Genomic DNA, 22143 nt, shown 5'->3' with positions numbered 1-22143 from the left:
GTCTGAGCATAAACAGAGACCATGGAAATGACACCCAAGGAGTGACGAATCCTGAGTCTCATAATACGCTCATTCACCAGTGTTACCTCAATTATCATTGGAGCCAGCTTATTGGATACAGCTACAGCAACTCATTGGGCATGGTAACCATCAGAGCGACCAGACCAATAGTAGGTGTAACCACCTACCATGATCTCACTGCAATCCGGTCTCCGAACCTCAGAGAGTGCTGCAATACCGATGTCTAAACGCTTGAGCTCAGAGTAAGTTTAAAATGTGGAGGGTAAGTTTTAAATTATGATATTTACAAGTAATCATGTTGGGAGTGGTGGTGGGGGGAGGACGAGCGATTGGAGCTGTGAGGGCTAATATAAAGTTATTGTTTGTTTGGTTCCAGGGCTACAAGATAAATTGTACTTGATTTTTGTTAAAAAGAGAAGTGTGTGTGTGTGTGTGTGTGTGTGTGTGTGTGTGTGTGTGTGTGTGTGTGTGTGTGTGTGTGTGTGTGTGTGTGTGTGTGTGTGTGTGTGTGTGTGTGTGTGTGTGTGTGTTTAATACATCCACTGCGGTTGCTGACTTGTTTTAACAGGAAATGATAGAAACTCAACGCCTCTCAGTCACATCTATGGATAGTTCTTGCATTTCATGCACTGTGTTTCCGTTGAGTCTGATTTGCATCCAGAAACAAGACAATTATGGTGAACCTCTTTGAAATTGCCACTCTTTCGACTAAATGCTGGAAATTATGTAAAAAGACAATTTTACTCACAGACTTCACGTGAGCAATGGCAGGTAAAAAGTACCCGGATGATCAGAAACGGGTTACTGAAAATGCACACTGCACATGTGTGAAAAGCCTCGTTAGCATTCATACATCATTTGAAGGCGGCCGTAAACAAAAAGGGTTACAAACTTGTTTTTGATGAGAGAGCAGGAGGTCTTGTATTTCTGCTTCATTTTTGGCATATGTTGATCATGGCAAGAGCTTTGTGTTTATATACAACATTGTTACACCTTTATATACAAATTATATACAACACGTTACTCATAGGTTAGAAATAAGTTTCGGGCATGCTAAACATTACCTCGACGCGTTTCGACTTATGAGTAACTTACAAGTAACGTGTGTCGACGTGTGTCAACGATCGCGTAACATGCCGACAACTTATGGCCAGCGTATGCGGAACGTGTGAGTCCTACGCTGGCATACGTCGAAAAATTTTGAGCATGTTAAAATTTGTCGACGAGCTCGGCGTACTACGACGTATGCCAGTGTGCTTCAGCATGCTCTTTACGTATGCCAACCTTACCCATAACGTATTCGACGTGTGCCAGCGTTTTTGACAAATTTTTCATGCATCGGCATACGCTGGCTAAATTGTCAAGGTGTGACAGCCCCTTCGCACAGGTAAGTACATGCAGTGTTCTTTTCAAAAACAGGGGAAATGAAAAAATGGTGAAGACCTAACATGTAAAAAAATGTTTCAATGATATGACGATGGACTTACTTCTTCCATGATCTCTAGATTAGGTTTGCAGTCTGTGTAGTTAGCCCAGGATGCCCACGTTGCATTTGAGAGGCACTCCCTGGATACAAGACCTGCAGGAATTGCATGTTATAACAAGAGCGAGAATTGCTTTGCAATACATGTCCCCTACTGGTCCCAATGAATGTTCATTTCTTTGGGTGGTGTATAATGGCACGATCCATGCCAAAAATAAAAAAAACGTTAAAAAAAACAAAAGACATAAAATGTCACAGCCCACGTTGTTTTAGTAATTTTTCTGTTTGGAGTTAAATGGCTAGCCCATATTTATGTACAACTAAAATGGACACCAGTCTACCAGTTGGCCATCTTTCATCAGATCACAAAATAAAGTGAGGGGCACGCGTATGCCATATTGTATTGTGCTTGTGCCAAGTTTGAATAAAATCGGACCATGTGTGACTGAGAAATGGTTGGGGACACATTTAAGTAACAAAATGGCCACCAGTCAGCCTTCTTGGATCTGATCTTGAAAAACAATGATGTGCATATATAAGCCATCATTCATTATCCAGGTGCCAAGTTTGACCAACATCGGTAAATACGTGTCTGAGAAATAGTTGAGGACGTGTTCAACATTGGGTTTTTTTTACAACTAAAACGGCTGCCAGGTGGCCATCTTGGATCTGATGTTGAAAAAAAAAATGATGTGCATATGTAAACCACATTTGTTATCTGTGTGCCAAGTTTAAACATCGGTACATGCATGTCCAAGAAATGTGTTTGACACCGGAGGGGTTCAAATAAAATGGCCACCAGTCGGTAATGGTTGAGGACGTGTTTGACACAGGGGGGGGGGTCAAATAAAATGGCCACCAGTTGGTCATCTTGGAACGATGTCGAAAAAAAAGTGATGTGCATATGTGTACCATCATATGTTGCCTTTGTGCCAAATGTGAATAAAATCGATCCATACATGTCAGGGATATGGTTGCGGACACACGCATGGAAGGACATGAAAATCGAGACCAAATACATAAGCTCGAAAAGGGGGGGGGGGGCTAATAACCCAATGTACATACATACATGAAGCAAAAACATGCGTACGGCTTATGTGCATATATAATACATCGTTGTTATATACCTGGGATCATTCCAATTGCACTGGCCCATGGACTAACACCCAGACCTAAGGCCTGCCAATCTGTGCTGCTTCATGCAATGGCAGCTCATGATTCTATTGTGGTGGAGTTATGCCAGCTGTCCAGCCAATGGGTGTAAAGCAGTGGGGAGGAGCCGGGGCAGCTGAACACTGACCTGTGTAAAATGTGATATTTTCTAAGTTTAAAAAGGGCATAATTGTGTGAAAAATTGATGAAACGGCCTGAAACTCGAACTTGTTCTGTAACAAAGTCACATATCAAGTTTCAGTTAAATATGTTAAAGGGTATGGGGGAAAAGTTATAAAAACCACAGGTGGGATCGACAGATGGAGAACAAACCTGGAGGTGAAACCAGTTGGGGACTAATATATGAGGTCCTCGTCATTTTGATAGGCAAGGCGCAATCATGATATACAAAGATATTCTTAACAATTGCATTCACTGCATACACAATGGTGATGATAAAAAAAATTCTACATGTGCTTGCAGGTGTTCCACTCACCATGATGGTATTTCACATCGGTCAGAAAGGCAGGACAAGGTAATATCGCAAGTGTGTTGGTGGGACTCTGTGGCCAGCACGTGCCAATGGCATCCTGCGTGCTGTGACAATGGACCCCTGAGAATAATGCAAATTAAGTGGGTAGCTCACAAGAACAATAACTTACTGCTGGAAGTTCTAACAGTATTTAAAACATTTCATTTTTACTCAGTGGCTGACATTTTGCACTTTTCCAAAAAGCCAAGAGTACAGTTTGATTACAAGCCACGTTTGTTGTATTGTCAAACACCTGGGGCATTCAAAAAGTCATCCGAACGAGATGCTGACAGTAGGAAAGACGTGCCAAAATATGTATAATGAGGGTGTGTGTGTGTGTGTCCTGATTCTGATGTAAACAAAGCGTTGGTGCTGCCGCAACAGTTCCTTAGCAAAGGTTATACCGGGTGGGTTTGCCATTGCCTTCCCAGCAGTAGCTAGGGCAGGAATTTGTAATTTGTCCATGGTGCCAGTGATAGCTCACCTACTCTTCATTGAGTACACCGTGGGATGTTTAATGTCCACCAACTAATGCCGGCAGACGGGGTGCCAGCTTAACGTCCATCTGAGGGACAGCACACACATTGATGAATCAAACATCAGGATGACAGGTTATAGCTGGGTCGAGATTCAAACCCTGGTTAGACAGCTCAGAAGCGAGTCCAGATACTGTAGCTGAGAAGTGAGTGTGCGTACCTCCAGACCATCCTGTTCTATCTACATGTATGTATGTATGTATGTATGTATGTATGTATGTATATACAATATAGTTGTGGTTCTCACCGCGCCGGCGTGCGGGCGACCGCTTTTAGCTAATTCGTGGGCGCACGCACCCACCGACCGCGGCAATCCAGTCGTAGCTTCCGGATCAACGCCGAAATCCAGCTAAGGGTGTGTTTTTAACCACACCGTAGATCAGCCAACTTTTCTGTCCACGCGCTACAGGGTTGATCACCGAATTGTCGATGTACCTAATTATTCGCGCAGACAGAAATGCCGGGGATTTACACCTCAACGGAGCCTGCACGAAAACGAGCCGTTTTTAAGCAGCTCGTTCTGTTTGCGATTTGCCGAGCGGTTTTATATCGCCAAGCCGTGTCGGATCAGATTACTTTATCGGTGTTAAAAACCAGCTAATATTCCGAACGCAATTATGGCCGTTCCATGGAGGAAGGGACGCAATGAGCAGGTGTACATTCAAACAATGACATTTATTTTACACACGTATGCAAGCGATGAAGCAATGGGGGGTAAGGGACAAGACACGAGCAAACAAAAGAACTACAGCTGTTGTATTTATTATTTACATGCACTTGTAACAATTCTCTACCTAAGGACAAGGCACCACAACTTCCATGCAAAGAAAACCCCAGAAAAGGAAAGGGTAGAACAGGACCCGTAGGCCTTTAATGTTCCGCGGAGCTGTGGAGAGCGCAGGAGCTCCGTGAGACCGCGCAGGTTACCTGCCACCCCCGTGGTGACTCGCTGGGCGACCCTCGAGGTTTCGGCGTCAACACGGCAGCTGGTGTGGCGGCTCGGTTGGTCCAGGCCGAGCCATGCGGCCTGGTCGATCGGGCCTAGCCGACAATGCCTCAGAGGAGCGAACGGGCCTTGCTCTTTTGGAGTTGATGCTCTCTTAAGAGCCCGCTCACTCCTCAGTGTCGCTCGGACCGTCCCGGGGCCCGATCACCTCGGAACGTTATGTCGCTGTCTGGCGACTTCTCGTCGGCTGCCTCCACCGACCAACAGCCCTGACTGGACTCGAACCTCTCCCGGACTCCAAGCTCCGCTGCGCTCCGCTCCGACGAGCAACAGCCCTGCACTGGACTCGAACTGGAACTGGCGCTCTCCACCCCGACTCCGAACGAACTGCACTCGACTTCGAACCCAGACTCCAGACGAACTCCTGTCCTCAACTGGACCACGAACCCAGACTCATACCCAACTGACTCCCGGGACCTCAGCCCCACCTTTTATGGGGTTTGGGGGGGGGTGTTTGGTCTTTCACCTATGACCCTTCACCCCCCGCTGGCTCCGCCCCTTTTGTCATTTTGATCCGATCTTGCCGTCAAATGCGGAGAAAGCGGACATGGTAGAAATCACCAGCCCTCGCCCTGACGAGGGAGTCCCTGCGTCTGTCGGCGGAGATGCCGCTCGTCCGTGGAATGCTGTTACTGGCGAAAAGATGGCGGCGTCTGTGGAGATGGTGAGGAGACGTTGTTTGTTTGTTGATGTTGTGAGGGGATGTTGGCGGTTGTCGCGAAGGTGGTGAGGAGATGTTGGCGGTTGTTGGTTAAGGTGGTGAGGAGATGTTGGCGGTTGTTGGTTAAGGTGGTGAGGAGATGTTGTTTAAAATAAAGATAGAAAAGAATAATACTACCTCAAGATTGCACAGCCCGGCGCACGAATAATTCCCGTTAGACATCGGTGGGGAAATCTATCTGGACACACACTTAGACATAACTAATCTTCGGGGAACCTGAATGGTATTCTGTGAATTTCCACAACCGTAACAATACATACAGGATATACTTTTACAAAAAAGGCACAGGCAACCAATAAATACAAGTAAACAATGCTCCTCAAATTTTGATACAAATAGGAAAGAGCAGGGTCAGTCTCAGGCGTATATATTGCTTCTATAAATACAGTACGTATGGAGTACTGTATATATGAAGAAGACCATTCACATGAAACACACACAGATGAAACAGTGAAAACATCCCCAGACAGCAACCACGATCTGAGATAGCAAACGATGTAACTTGATGTCAAGGATCCTTCAAGAAGACCAGACTAAACTTGCTCCCATCAGTCCAGGCATGAGGAATTTGTAGCTTGTTCAGGGTACTGGTGATAATTAACCTACTCTTTGTAAAAGACAGCATAGAATCTTTAATGTCAACCAACTAATCTTAGCAGACGGGACATCCAGCTTAACGTCCATCCGAGGGAGAGCAAACCCATTGATGCCTCGCCTTACATGCAAAACACCAGAATCACAGTTTATCGCTAGGTCAGGATTCAAAACCAGACTAAAGAGCTTTAAGGTGAATATACTACCTCAATGCTATCCTGCCAGCCATATATCTCATATATATAAAGCTCATTCTAACAATTCACAGACTGACCAACTCACTCACTCACTAACTCATATTAATGTTCAGGAACTTCCGGGTCATATATAAAGCTGAAATTGTGTGCCGACGGACATCAAAGCCAATACACTGGAAAAAATAACAGAACCCTTGGAAAGCATCCTTAAATGAAAATATAAATAAATTGGGAAGAAAATGAAAATAAATAAAAGGAAAAAAATGTTGGCTAGCGATCCGAGACAATTGGGAGCCACGGTACTTTGGCGTGCCGATGGACATCAAAGCCAATACACCCGGAGAAATCACAGAACAGTTGGAAAGCATCCATAAATGAAAATATGAATGAACTAGAAGGGCACTCGGTAGAGTGCATACCTCTACCACGTAATGCCTGATCCACGAGAACATATCAGGCCCAATACATTTTTGAAATATCATGCTATGTATCGTTTTTGGCCTTATCTCTCAATGGTAAAGAATCAATTAAAAAATTAAATAAACCTCTTATCCAGATTCGGATTCAGGTCTTCACCAAAATCGAATCAATTCGTCCTTACCACACACCCAACGTGTCCACCAAGTTTCATTCAAATCCACCCACAACTTTTTGCGATATCATGCTATATATATCGTTTTTGGCCCTATCTCTCAATGGTGAAGAATCACTGAAAAATTCGAGTCCTCGGATCCGGATCCGGATCTTCACCAAAATCGAAACAGTTCATCCTTGCCACACACCAAACCTGTCCACAAAATCTCATCCGCATCCGTCCAACAACTTTTTGAGATATCCTGCACAACCTGTCCACAAAATTTCATCCGAATCCATCTTCAACTTTTTGAGATACCCTGCACACAAACAAACAGACAGAGAGGGGTGAAAACAACCTCCTTCGGTGGCAGAGGTAATGAAAAAAAAAAGCAAAGAAAAAAATAAACCAATGTCACCCGTAGGGTGGCCCATATCTTGCCAAAAGGTGACCACGTGTGACTTCTTTAAGGTCACACTGAGGTGAACAGAGCTGCTATCCACCAGGAGCGACTCCTTGAGGAATATCTGCCGACGAGAGATTCCGATGAGAATCGTTCTACAGAGTAACCATGAAAAATATGCTTTTGCCTCATAACATAACCAAATGACATCATAATGTCTCAAGCTCCATCTACACCTCACTCTCCGAAAACATGGACCATCTTCTATCTTCTCATCCAAACTCTCTCTTCCTCTTATGTGGCGACTTCAATTGTCATCACGCCAGTTGGCTAGGTGTGGGTACCTCTCTCACCTGCCATGGGACATCAGCAAAAGCTTTCTGTGACTCATTGGGACTGACTCAATCGGTCAACTTCCCGACCCGGATCTCAACCAATGGTACTCCATCTCTTCTGGATCTGATTTTGACAAATTTCCCTGACAATATCTGCTGCTCTTCCTTCGCTCCAATTGGTTCTTCTGACCACGTCCTTGTTAAAGTGGACATCTCTCTGGCTGTTATCAGAGAACCACCTCACCGCCGTCGAGTCTGGCATTTCACTCAAGCCGACTGGCAGGGTCTCCGAGCAGCCATCAAACTTACAGACTGGTCTCCTATCACTACTTTCTCAAACATCAACTCATCCTGGGAATTCTTTCAAAGAAACTTGCTCTCCCTCATGCACAGATTTATCCCCTCTCGTGTTCAGTTGTCTTACCCTTCCTCCCGCCCTTGGTTTACTGAAGCTTGTGGCGAGGCAGTTGTCCTGAAACAACTTGCCTTTGCCTCATGGAAAGCAAACCCAACTGAGGGAGATCTCAGTTCTTTCCACAAAGCTCGGAACAAGTGTGTAGCTACCCTCAGGAGAGCCAGAAAACAACATCTTTCTCATCTCAAGTCTGAACTCTCAAACCTCTCTCCCTCCTCAAAATCCTGGTGGCGTTTAATCAAATCTGTTTCTGGTGTATGTTCCCCCTCCATCCCCTCCCTTACCTCAAATGGCCGCACTGCTGATTCCACACGTGATAAAGCTGAATGTCTAAACTCGGTGTTTGCAGCTAAATCTTGTGTCCCAAACCCCATCACTATCTCTACCCACTTTACCCAGTCGCACCAAACTGTCCCTGGACTCTGTATCCTTTTCTCCTGACAAGGTGGAGAGCTTGCTTTCAAACCTCGAGTCAGATTCGGCAACCGGTCCAGGCGGCATCAGCCCACGTGTCCTCAAAGCCTGCTCTTCTGCTCTTGCTCACCCTCTCTCTGTTCTATTCACCCTCTCATTTTCCCAAGGTCATCTGCCATCTGCTTGGAAATCTGCTAACATCACTGCCCTGCATAAAAAAGGTGCAAAAACAGATCCCTGTAACTATAGACCAATCAGCCTTCTCCCAATCATCAGCAAGGTTATGGAATCCATCATCGCTTCAGACATGAAATCCTTCCTCTTCTCCAATGGCTTGATTTCCAATCATCAATTTGGTTTCAGACCAGGTCACTCTACCCTAGATATGCTGCTACTGCTCTCCCATCAATGGATGGAGGTCCTCAATGCCAGACAGGAAATCCGAGCCGTATCCCTGGACATATCACGTGCTTTTGACACAGTCTGGCACCCTGCCCTACTCACCAAACTCTCTTCCCATGGTATTCAAGGCCATCTCCACTCATGGCTCGCAGACTTCCTCTCCTGTCGCAGTCAACGTGTGGCCCTAAATGGAGTTCTTTCATCCCCTCTTCCTGTGCAGGCTGGAGTTCCTCAAGGTAGCGTTCTGGGCCCTGTTCTTTTTCTGGTTTTCATCAATGATCTCTCGGACTCTCTGGAAAATCCTCTATTTCTCTTTGCCGATGACTCCACCCTCTGCCGTACCATCTGTCATCCCTCAGACCGGCAAGCAGCAGCTTCTTCGCTCACTGCAGATCTGGATAAAATCACAAACTGGTCCAACACGTGGAACATGTCTTTCAATCCAGACAAATCTCACACTCTCACTATGTCTCTTCGAAAGGACCGTTTAGAAAAACCCCCCCATCCACTTTCTCAACAATCCTCTGGAAGAAGTCTTTTCTTTCAAGCTTCTGGGTCTCACTATCTGCCATGACCTTTCCTGGGAAAGTCACATTTCCAACCTTGACTCAAAAGCCAGTCGCCGACTGGGAATCCTCCGTCGTGCAAAGTCCTTCCTCGGCCCTCTTGAGCTCCTGACCACTTACAAAGCTTTTGTCCGTAGCCTGATGGAGTACTGCTCTCCCCTCTGGGCTGGTGCTCCTGCCTCCCACCTTTCTCGACTTCACGCTGTCGAAACCAGGGCTTTTAAGATCATTGGCATCTCCCGCAATGAAGCTGAGTCTTTGGGCCTCTCACTCAATCACCGCAGGTTGGTCGGTGGTCTTTCTGTCTTCTACCGACTCCTCTCCAGCCTTGCCCCCCCCTGCTCTCTCTGTGATTTGTCCCAACCACATTTCCACAGGGCGCTCAAGGTCCGCCAACATCCACCTTCTGGTTAAACTACCAAAATCACGAATCACTGCTCATCTTCACTCTTTCATTCCTCTTTTTTTCCCGCCTTTGGAATAAACTTCCTCACTCTATTCTTTCCCATTCTTCCCTCCAGGCTTTCAAAACAGCTGTTCACCACCACCTCTTATCTTCCCCCATCCAAATCCTCGATCTTTTCTACCCCCGATAATCCACCCAAGCCCACTTCCTTCAATTCTCCTGCTTTCCTTCCTGAAAGTCCCTTTAATGTCCATCTTCCCCTCGCCATGTTCCCCGTCCGATCCCCATCCCTCCCCCTTCCACAGTTCACCTGTGTCTGTTCCCCAATGTTTTGTCCCTTCCACTCCCGCCCCTCTTGTCTCATGCCTCCTTGCTGTGAGTTGTGTGTTAGCTCTCATACGAGCCTCGACCAAGGTACACACAAAAAAAAAAAAAAAAAAAAAAAAAAAAAAAAAAAGCTTGACATATATAGAAAGCACTCATCGAGGTGTTCAATTTGAGGTACTACACGATATGGCTCCTAAAACTTGAAAATTTGACCTTGGGGTCAAATATGTTTGACCTCAGGCGCAAACCATGAAGGTCAAGGCCAATCACCACCAAAAATTAATCAGCTGAGCGCCAGACCATGAACTATATTCCCATGAAGTTTGAAGACGATCCGATCAAAATTACTCAAAAAATAAGGGTTTCGTCGACTCCCCTGATTTGCGACAAAGTTAACTTGACCTTTGACCTTCAAAATTTTGTGCACTGAAAGTGACCTCTATAGGCCTCTGATATGCGAAGTTACAAAAATTTCCAATGATAACTGTGCTCTGCAGAATTTTTTATACGTGATTAAAGACAAACAACAACAACAACAAAAAAAACAAACAGGCTGACTCACATATCTTGCAAAAACTTCGTTTTGGCAAGATAAAAATGAAACAATTGAGGTCCGTTCAAAGTACACCACTCCCATGCCAAATAAATAAATAACAAAACCTCGAGTGTGCGACATTGCTGGGGCACAGCGATGCTGCCGTGCAGCACATGGAGATGAAATTGGTAACAGTGTAACATAATTGATTGATTAATTGCATAATTAAAATAAATAATAATCATAAAAAATTTATGTATTAATCAATTGTCTAATAGCATACCAAAACCACCACTGTTTCATCTGAATCTGTAAATTTTTGAAAATGAATTCATTGAAAAATGAAGTTAATTGATTGATCGATTAATCAGTCAATCAAAAATACCCCTTATAGCCAAATCAGTTGTTCAATGTCGTGTCCAAATATCAGCTTCCTTGCTCAAAAGGTGCCTGAGATATTGCCGAGATGAGACAGAAAATAAATAAGTAATTCATGAATTGATAATAATTAAGTCGTAAATGAATTAAGTGATTAATCCAAAAATAATAAACATGGTTTTTGCCAAAGCACATCTTCACTTTTGACCCCAAATTTCAGCTTCCAAGATGGCGGAGATATCGCCCCGACAAAACAAACAAACAAACAAAGACAACAATAAAACGGAGTAAAAACTGAGTACTCCCTTCCTTCGGCGCCCGGCGATGACGTCATGCATAGCCTACATATGTAATTGGGAAGGAGCGGTGTACAAAAAACAAATGCAGGTGAGCGATCCGAGACAATGGGGAAAGCATGACAAGTTCGTTATGGCTTTCAATGTGTAAGCATACCCCCACGGGTATGTGTATATATATATATATATATATATATATATATATATATATATATATATATATATATATATATATATTGTTACGGGGCCAGGGGGGGGGGGTGTCGACCGGCAACACGACCGCTAGATGGAGCCGCGAGCCGGCTCGACCGATCGCCCGGAATGTAAAGGTCATCGCCCCGGATAAGTCTGGAGCGGACGGGTCCTGACTGGACCGAAGTTCGCCAATGGATAGACCACGTGGGGTAGGGTCGATTGCCAACTTTTCAATTTACCTAAGTGACCCACGTGGTCCGACTACCGGGGAAGTTCACCCTCGGCCGACTTTGTCCGAATCGAGTCGCTATCGCCGAACTCGGATCCGGCGTAAGCGAGCGGAATTACCAAAGTCGGGCTGGACCAAATGAACAAGTTACGAGCACTAATCCTCAAACACGCGTCACGTCGAGCCAATGAAAAACACAAAACGAGCTGATACATTTAACAATTGGGGTTTATTTATACAGTAATAATGGGGAGCTAGGGAATACAGAAGAGCAGAACTATACCGAATACAATAAATGCAAGTATATACAGCAAACAAAGCACTTAACAGTTTTATACTTGTTAGACAGGCCCACAGACACACATACGCGCACACACACACACACACACACCCCAGAAATGGTGGCTGATGCCTTTAATGCGGACTTCAGCTCGGAGGGACAGATGAGCTGAAGCCCAGGGTCTGCATCGGACCTTTCCACCTCGTGTGGTCTTCAAGCTGTTCGGACCGGGCACCAGCGTGGGCGAGCTGGATCCAATCACCATCAGCCGCGATCCTTTCCGAGCTCCGGCGGATCCCCTCGCGCTCTGGACCACGTGCTGGTGAGACGAGGCGCCGATCCTTCCCGACCCGACGCATCGCTTCCCCGAAGAACCACCGACCAAGATGAGGCCAAGAAGTTGGCACAGTTATCTCTTTACCCCCAAAGAAGTCGCAACAAAGTCGCAACGCAACAAACCTCTTTAAAGAAGTCGCAACAAACCGGGAACCAAGCAGAGACCATGAAGAGCTCCACGCACCAAGAAGAGCCAGCCGAACCAAGATGAGGCCACGAATCAGGACAAATGCCACCCGAAGATTCAACTACTCCAGCCGAGCTGAACCAGCACCAGAACAACAACCCGATGAACCCCGAAGGCTCACCAAAGACTAACCCAAGACTAACCAGAGCCAAGCAGAGGGAGCCCCTCTTATCCCTCTTAGCCCCACCTCGCTTCCGGCGTGACCATTGGCCCTCATGCGCCGCCCCCCCCCCCCGCAATCGCGGGTGGGGGTTGTTTACGTTGCTGTCTGCTGGATCGTCCAAATCCCCGTCCCAACCGTCATTCCTGTTTACGCTGTTGAGTCAGCTGTTTAATCACGGGACGATGTTGAATGTTGAATGTTGAATCACAGGACGGGAGGGTTCTTCTTCTTCTTAGTTGTGGAGGAGGGGCGTTCTAATCAAACCCTAACTATTAAAATGAATCACAGCGCATTCACATAGATTTACCCATTAAACAATGGAAGGCGAGCTATCTATAGAACACGTACTTACCGAGATAACTGAGCTAAAGGACCTGAATGTTGAGTGTGATCGATTTCCAAATTTGCAACACGAGTCCCTCCCCTATTCACAGACTCGTCCCGAGTCATCAAATTTCCATGTGACCAGCATGTGTAAGTTTCCCCCCCCCCCCCCAAGTACGTTTTACCTTCGGATCCCTGAGTGCGACATTTCTTTATACATGTCCCAAAAATAAATAACCTAATGCGCTGCGTAACTAACTAAACAAACTCACACAGACTCATTCAGACAACTTAACTAAAATTGCCGGCACTGAAACAAACATGCAGGTGGGGCTGAACTAATTTACAATTTTATCTAATAATTTTTACACGAACCATGGCCCAGGACCTGGCATCCGTGGGGAAGAAGGCATGGCAAAGTTAGTCACAGTTTGTGAGGGTGAGTGCTCCGCAGCAGATGGTCAGATGTCTTCAGGGCCTCCTAAACAGGTCCCTTCTTTTTTTCTTCGTCTTCAGCTGATGGAGGCAACTCACCCTAACCAGGCATGCCATATGCCATCCCACAGGCCATTTGAAGGGGGAAGCCAGGCTACCCAAATGCAGTCTCTGACTCCCTTGTGCAAGAACAGGGAGGAAGCCAGCTGCCCAATGTAGTCCCTGGCTCCTCCTTGACATGAACTGGATGGATGATGCAGCAGATGGAAGATGCAAGAACACAAATGGACTGGATGGATGCAAAACACAAAAACGGTGCATGGGCTGCACCAAGGCAGTCCCCGTGTGCGGCTGCCTGCAGGGCAGTCCTTGCAAAACTGGATGATCCTGGCGCACATGGTGATGAATGACACAGGGGCAAATCCAAAAAGGGTAGCAGACATGGGGTCATGGCAGAGGCTTACAAACAAGGCATGGCAAGGCAAGCCCATGCAGAACAGGCAGCTGTAGCACAACAGGCCAGCAGGTGAAGCTGGCCTTCCTCTGGTGTGGTTCCATCAGGTCTGGGGGGAGTGCAGTGGTGCCGGCCACTCTGAAGGTGGACTCGGACCTAGCCTACTGTCTCCCCCCACTCTATCGCATTTGCCTGTCTCTGTTCATACCCACTCCCTTAATTTGCAACACAACACAACAAAAATTAGCCCCTCTTTATTTTTATTTCCCTTTTATAATTGTCTCCCTAACCCCCTTTATCATCTTTGTCCGTCTAACCTATCTTGTCAACCTAGCCAACTCCCAATCCCTAAAATCCTATTTAGAGGGGAATAGGGAGAAACTAGAGTCCTGTCTTGAGGCCCAACGAAGCCTCAGAATGGCCTCCTCAGAGTTCAGCGATCTACCAAGGTGGGTCCAGCGGCCTACAATGAGCGAAAGGATGGATGGTGCGGAGTGGTACACTTTCCTATGTACCCTAACATTCATTAACCTTAAACTACCCCGGGGCTTTCCAAAAATGCCTGACACTTTTAACTATAGGTTCGAAAAACCATGAGTCCCGTCGCCTGTGTTGGTGTCCATTATAAATTTGGGCCGAACCCTCAAATTTTCATCCGTGCCTTTGCACAATTTCGTGGCTGGGCAGCGTGGCTCACTTGGCAAGAACTACCCTCTGCCGAACTCTAACCATAGCACCCCCGGGCCCGCAGCCCGTCTACGAGCCCACCAGCTCCCTATGAACGTGGGGGGGGTTGTCCTTCTCAGCATTGCCCCCCTCCGATGCCCACGTGGCATGCTGGTACCCCGGGTCCCTTTCCGAGGTTCGCCCATGCCCACTACACTATCCCGGTCCCTTGGCCTACTCTGGCCGACGAGTCCGGTGCCCTCTAAACAAATACTCACCTTCAACAGCCACGTTCCCAGCCGGTCCATGAACTCCTGCACCCCTCCAACAGGTGATCCGTGCGGCCATGACGTCACTCTGCCAATTCCAAACAGCGCTTGCTCGCGGGCAATTCCCCACGCAGGACGTGCGCTGTTTGTCCGGCATTCGTGCCGCGAGGTTCCCGCTGATGACGTCACCCGCGCGCCGAGCCTGCGCTGTTTCTCGCGCCGTAACGTCCGAGAAACCCGCTCCGCGAACAGAACACGCGGTATGCAGCACTTGATGCTCCGAACACGTGCCCATGTGGGAACCCGCGTGTTCCAAATTCACCGAACTCTCGTCGCCGTTTTAATCGTCCACACGACCGTCTTTTTCGAAACGCGGAACGTTACCGCACCGGAATCCCTGCACGAATACGGGCGCGCGAGGGCCGCTCGGTAAATGCCGAACAGGCCTCGTTTGGGACGTCCCGTGAAACCGGCGCGGTTCTCAAAATAGCTACAAGCGGCCCATTCGGCTCGCTGTTCCCATCTGGATTCGTCCGCGTTTCAACTCCTCGCACGCCATTTTACCCACGCGCGCCATGTTACTCACGCACGCCATTTTACCCACGCGCGCCATGTTACTCACATGCGCCATGACACCCACGCGCGCCATGTTACTCACGCGCGCCATTTCACCCACGCGCGCCATGTTACTCACGCGCGCCATGTTACTCACATGCGCCATGACACTCACGCGCGCCATTTCACCCAAGCGCGCTATTTCACCCACGCGCGCCATGTTACTCACGCGCGCCATTTCACCCACGCGCGCCATGTTACTCACGCGCGCCATGTTACTCACGCGCGCCATATTACTCACACTCGCCATTTCAACCACGCGCGCCATGACACTCACTCACGGCGCCATGACACTCACGGCGCCATGACACTCACGGCGCCATGACACTCACGGCGCCATGACACTCACGCTACGCGCACGTTTCAACACACTCACACTTTTTACCACACACACCAGTCCAGGACAATCACGCTGGGGATTCGCGCTACCACAAGGGTTCCCGGGGTCTCTTTACCCCCAAAGCTCCGTGTGCACCCGTTCACCTCACTCATCCCCTCAACCTCGCACGACACGACCCAACTCACCCGGTCGTGATCCGCTTCAAGGGGGCATAGCGTCTCTCTCCGTTCCTGAAAGAGGCTATCCTGCTGCTCGCACCAGGTCACGGGACATTCCCCAAGCTCAACCCCAATGTTCCCTATTTACTCCCACGTGTGTGTGTGCTCGTCAATAGTTTCATCCAATTCACCCTCTGTCTCCTCCATCTCCCGTGTCTGTTATTTCTTTTAATTCCTGCGTCTCCCTTTGTGTCTCCGTGAATTCCTCCGTCGTCTCTTCGTGTTTATTAGTTTCTTCCTGGATCTTCGTCTCTGCTTCCTCCTTCGTTTTATTCAATTCATTCTCGACTCGGTCTATCTCCCGTGTCTCGGGCAATTCTTCTATTTCCTTCGTCGTCTCCCTTTGTGTCTCTGTTAATTCCGTCACCTCGTTCATTACCTCAGTTTCTTCCTTTATTTCTTTTTTATCCGCGTCTCCGTCACCTCCACGTGTCTCGTCCTACACGTCTCAGTCACCGTTTTTAATTTTTCCCTCTCAGTCACCGTTACTTCCTCCACCTCTACGTGTCTTGTCTTACACGTCTCCCTAATCATCGTGACGGCGTCTGTCGTCGTCCGGACCTCACCCGTATCCATTGCGGGCCGGACACATTCCACACTCCCCCTCGTTGGTTCGGTGTCTCCACCACGTGCTGTCGCCATGATGCCTCTTTTGCCTGTCCTCATTGCCTTTTGCCCTGCCTGGAGGTTCAACGCCATGCACTGCATCTCCCCTCGCTGCGTTTGCATTTCACCCCTCAGTGTCTGCATATTTGTATCCATTTTGCGCGCATTTCCGTCCATTTCGTTTTTCATGTCATCCATTTTGCCATTCGAATCGCGTGCATTTGCATCCATTGTATTCTCCATTCTTTGTAAATCCCTACTCATTTCTCGTCTGAGCATCTCCACCAAATGTTTCATGTCAAGTGACCCTGACGAAGCCGATTCGCTTTGGTCGGGCGCGGATCCGCCAAAGGTCGGGAGGGAAGTTTGACGGAGGGGGGGGGAGGGTGCCATATGCCGCCGCCCCCGCCACTGCGCCCATAACTCTGACTCTGAGTTCGGTTGTGGGGATCGTCGACCTGCATGGTGGTGTCCTGGCCCTCTGGTGCCATTAACTCCACATCAACCTCACTACCCACCTGGCTCAGCTCGCCTTGGCTGGACATGTTGTGTCGGGAATAAAATTTAAAAGTGCTCGCAATTTGGGGACACGGGGGGGGGGGGAGTTGCTCCGTACACCCCTGATCCGAGTCCATGAATTTCGCTATGGAGACGGAGGGGTTTGTATCTCCACTACTGACACCACTGTAATGGGGCCGAGTGGCCGACCGGGAGCACGACCACCAGATGGAGCCGCGAGCCGGCTCAACCGATCGCCCGGAATGTAAAGGTCGTCGCCCCGGATAAGTCTGGAGCGGACGGTTCCTGACTGGACGGAAGTTCGTCAATGGATAGACCACGTGGGGTAGGGTCGATTGCCAACTTTTCAATTTCCCTAAGTACCCACGTGGTCCGACTACCGGGAAATGTTCACCCTCGGCCGACTTTGTCCGAATCGAGTCGCTATCGCCGACTCGGATCCGGCGGAACCGAGCGGAATTACCAAAGTCTGGCCGGACGAAATGAACAAGTTACGAACACTAATCCTCAAACACGCGTCATGTCGAGCCAATGAAAAACACAAAACGAGCTGATGCATTTAAAGGCCCAGTCACACCTTGACGTTTTAGCCAGCTTATGCCGATTTTTGGAAAATTTGTGTAAAACGCTGGTACATGTCGAATACGTTATGGGTACATTTTGTATATGTTAAGACCACGCTGAAAAACACTGCCATAAGTGGTAGTATGCTGGCTTTAAACGTTGAACTTTTGGGTTTTCCTCGAATTTTTTCATGCTTTAAATTTTACGACGTATGCTGGCGTATAACTCACACGTTCCGCAACGCTGGCCATAAGTTGTAGGCACGTTATGCGATCGTTGACACACGTTACTTGTAAGTTACTCATAAGTCGAAACACGTCGAGGTAATGTTTAGCGTACCCGAAACTTATTTCTAACCTATGAATAACGTTTTGTAAGCACGCTACACGAACGTTGTTCACACTTTGCAACACGTAACTTGAAAGTACTACTACTACTACTACTACTACCAACATCGACATCACTAAATTCTCTCGAACTACTACTAGTACTAATAACATCGACATCACTAAATTCTCTCGAACTACTACTACTACTACTAACATCGACATCACTAAATTCTCTCGAACTACTACTACTAACATCGACATCACTAAATTCTCTCGAACTACTACTGCTACTACTACTGCTACTACTAATACTACTAACATTGACAACACTAAATTCTCTCGAACTACTACAACTACCAACATCGACATCACTAAATTCTCTCGAACTACTACTACTACTAATAACATCGACATCACTAAATTCTCTCGAACTACTACTACTAATAACATCGACATCACTAAATTCTCTCGAACTACTACTACTACTACTGCTACTGCTACTGCTACTGCCACTGCTGACATTGACATCTACTCAACATGGAGTCTGGAACACTGACGGGTTCCTCTTGTGAAGCCCATTTGTATATACCAATTCCCCTAAACGCTGCCAATACGCCATTATACGGTAGCTGTTAAGTTAGAAACACGTTCAGTAAGTTCTGTGGTCATCCGGAATACGTCAATCAAATTAGTCTACATACGCCAATGTGCGTTTGAGATACGTTAAACATAGGTTCAAAGCACGCTACTAATAGGTTCAAAGCACGTTACTCGTAGGTTAAAATTAAGTTTCAGGTATGCTAAACATTACCTCGACGCGTTTCGACTTATGAGTAACTTACAAGTAACGTGTGTCGACGTGTGTAAACGATTGCGGAGCGTGCCGAGAACTTATGCCAGCGTATGCGGAACTTGTGAGCCATACGTCGAGTACGTCGTAAAATTTTCAGCATGCTTGAAATTTCACGACGTACTAGACGTACCACGTAATATGCCAGCATACTTCATTGTTTTTCATCGTGCTCCTAACGTATACACAACTTACCCATACCGTATTCGATGTGTCCCAGCGTTTTAGACACATTTTTCATAGGTCGGCATACGCTGGCTAAATCGTTAAGGTGTGACTGTGATGTTGACACTTCCAATTTTCAGGCGGTTACGATTTAAATCGGCGAGCGGAAGCTTTTTAACAGAGAATGCCAAGAGTTCGTCGGCGATATGTGCAGCGCACTATGACTAAGTTAAACTATCGTTGGGCATAGGTTGTGAACGCCGACAACAGACTAGTATTCGTTGGTATAAGTTATCTTAAACACAACGAAACTTTCTGTGCCCGTTACCAATACGTTATGCATACGACCAACACGTTATGAATACGACCAAAACTTAAAAAAAAAAACCTCAAAACTTCAGCGTACGCCAACGTTTTACGTGCATTTTTATACGTTGCCATTCCTGGCTAAAACGTCAAGGTGTGACTGGGCCTTAACAATTGGGGTTTATTTATACAGTAATCATAGGGAGTTAGGGAAGAAGAAGAGCAGAACTACACCGAATACAATAAATGCAAATATATACAGCGAACAATGCACTTAACAGTTTTCTACGAGTTAGACGGGCCCACAGACACACACACACACACACACACACACACACACACACACACACACACACACACACACACACACACACACACACACACACACACACACACACACACACACACACACACACACACACACACACACACACACACCCCAGAAATGGTGGCTGATGCCTTTAATGCAGGCTTCAGCTCGGAGGGACAGATGAGCTGAAGCCCAGGATCTGCCTCGGACCTTTCCATATCATGTGGTCTACAAGCTGTTCGGACCGGGCACCAGCGTGGGCAAGCTGGATCCAATCACCGCGAGCCGCGATCCTTTCCGAGCTCCGGCGGATCCCCTCACGCTCCGGACCACGTGCTGGTGAGACGAGGCGCCGATCCTTCCCGACCCAATGCGTCGCTTCCCCGAAGAACCACCGACCAAGATGAGGCCAAGAAGTTGCACCAAACCGGGAACCAAGCAGAGACCACGAAGAGCTCCACGCACCAAGAAGAGCCAGCCGAACCAAGATGAGGCCACGAAGCAGGACAAAAGCCCCCGAAGATCCAACTACTCCAGCCGAGCTGAACCAGCACCAGAACAACAACCCAATGAACCCCGAAGGCTCACCCAAGATTAACCCAAGACTAACCAGAACCAACCCGAGCCAAGCAGAGGGTGCCCCTCATCCCTCTCAGCCCTGCCTCGCTTCCGGCGTGACCCATTCGCCCTTGTGCACCCCCCCCCCCGCAATGGCGGGTGGGGGCTGCTTATGTTGCTTTCTGCCGGAACGTCCCAACCCCCGTCCCAACCGTCATTCCTGTTTACGCTGTCGAGTCAGCTGTTGAATCACGGGACGCTGTTGAATGTTGAATCACGGGACGGGAGGGTTGTTCTTCTTCTTAGTTGTGGAGGACGGTCGTTCTAATCGAACCCTAACTATTAAAATGAATCACAGCGCATTTACATAGATTTACCCATTAAACAATGGAAGGCGAGCTATCTATAGAACACGTACTTACCGAGATAACTGAGCTAAAGGACCTGAATGTTGAGTGTGAGAGATTTCCAAATTCGCAACATATATATATATATATATATATATATATATATATATATATATATATATATATATATATATATATATATATATATATATATATATATATATATATATATATATGCTGAGGGCACCTTTTTAAATGGACATTCACAGATAAATCAGTTGTAAAATAACTTTTTCTCACCCCACGAGGTGTTTTGAAATATAATTACACTCATGGAAGTTTACCAGCATCATACCGCAGCGAATGGCTGGCAACAGTTTTCAAACCAGGTTAAGCACTCCAAGGCAAGTATGCTTACCCCAAATCTATCCTGCCAGCCAGCCCCTCAAATGCTTTCTGTACAATGTTATACAAAGAGCAAAATCTGTTCATTTTCATTTCTCTCAAAAACTTTAAATTGCAGACACACAAGTATCAAGGTGTCATTTCACCTTATTCTGGAGTCGATTCTTACAAATTGCCAAATGTACAGTGTATTTCCTGGTGAGATACTTGCACTGTATTTCTGTTTTAATCATTTTTCATTTATAAAAGGTATGGCCAGCATTTGTTTTCATATTGTCAGCTGTGAGGACATCCTTGTAGCAGCTTTACTTATTTACGGTCAAACACAAGAAACACTCAAGGTGTGATACAGACTTTGTTCCCAACAACAAACATTCTGATTGAACCCTGGATGCTTCGCATTTGCTCATTTTCATCAAGTTTCTTATTTATAATTTAAATATGGGAATAATTATGTGGGTTTTCTCACAAGGCGATGACAAACAGGCGATGAGTGTCGTGGAACAACCCCATCTTGGTATCGGCTCACACAACTATGGCATGCAACACACACTCGCAGTGAGTGTCCTGGCATTTGGACAACACATTAATAGGCTGTCTCGAGCTCTCCTGGGTCCATAATGGTGGCCCAAATATCTCCCCACACCCCGTCCATTGCTACTCACCACCTTCCCCATATCAAAACCATCCTGCCTGGTAGCGTTGTCATAACTACCCCACTGATGTGGCATTAACTCTGAAATTAAAATTGTAAGGACAGTGGTTTTACAACAAAGTGTACCTTTTAAAGCGATTCGCACAGACTTGCGACCACTCCTCGATTCCTCAAAGCACAGCTGAGCATCTACAGTGAGTTAAACCACAAATCAATTTTATTTAATGATCTTCAAAAAAAATTTTTTTAAGTCAAGCTTTGTTCATACTCCTGCAGAAAGCCTGGTGTTGGCTTCATGGTTCAGTTAGCTGGCTGAATATGTTAGGGTCTTGAGTTCAAGCCCCTATTGTGCCGTTCAAATACCACGTGGGTTGACTCAGCCTGTCATCCTTCCGAAGTCAGCAAAACTAGTACCAGCTTAATGGAAACAGGGGGCACTGCATCAGTGGCACAGTTGTGCCCCCAGAAAATGATGCAATCAGCAGCCACAGGCTGCAAAGGAAACAACAACTCCTGCAGAGTGCC

At 47.0% G+C, this 22143-nt stretch overlaps 1 protein-coding gene across 15 annotated transcripts in view; it reads right to left on the bottom strand.

The window, feature by feature from the left end:
• The window catches only part of LOC147028422 (corticotropin-releasing hormone receptor 2-like), a 262752-nt gene that overhangs the window by 171789 nt on the left and 68820 nt on the right, over positions 1 to 22143 (bottom strand). For 13 of the 15 annotated variants that reach the window (XM_085878795.1, XM_085878796.1, XM_085878793.1 and 10 more), the window contains 2 exons: positions 3153 to 3269; positions 1509 to 1600 (listed from right to left, as the gene is read on the bottom strand). In XM_085878795.1, the coding sequence (XP_085734921.1) occupies positions 1509 to 1600; positions 3153 to 3269 (209 nt within the window). Of the gene's footprint in view, positions 1 to 1508; positions 1601 to 3152; positions 3270 to 3672; positions 3754 to 15971; positions 16095 to 22143 lie in introns of those variants that run through there. The other 2 variants (XM_085878806.1, XM_085878807.1) reach the window with 2 other exon arrangements.

Source organism: Eptatretus burgeri, chromosome 4 (assembly GCF_056783735.1).
Source record: "Eptatretus burgeri isolate ZD-2024b chromosome 4, Ebu_testis_v1, whole genome shotgun sequence".
Taxonomy (NCBI): Eukaryota; Metazoa; Chordata; class Myxini; order Myxiniformes; family Myxinidae; genus Eptatretus; species Eptatretus burgeri.
Note: the sequence above shows the minus strand (reverse complement) of the source record. Positions and strands in the feature narration are given on the sequence as shown.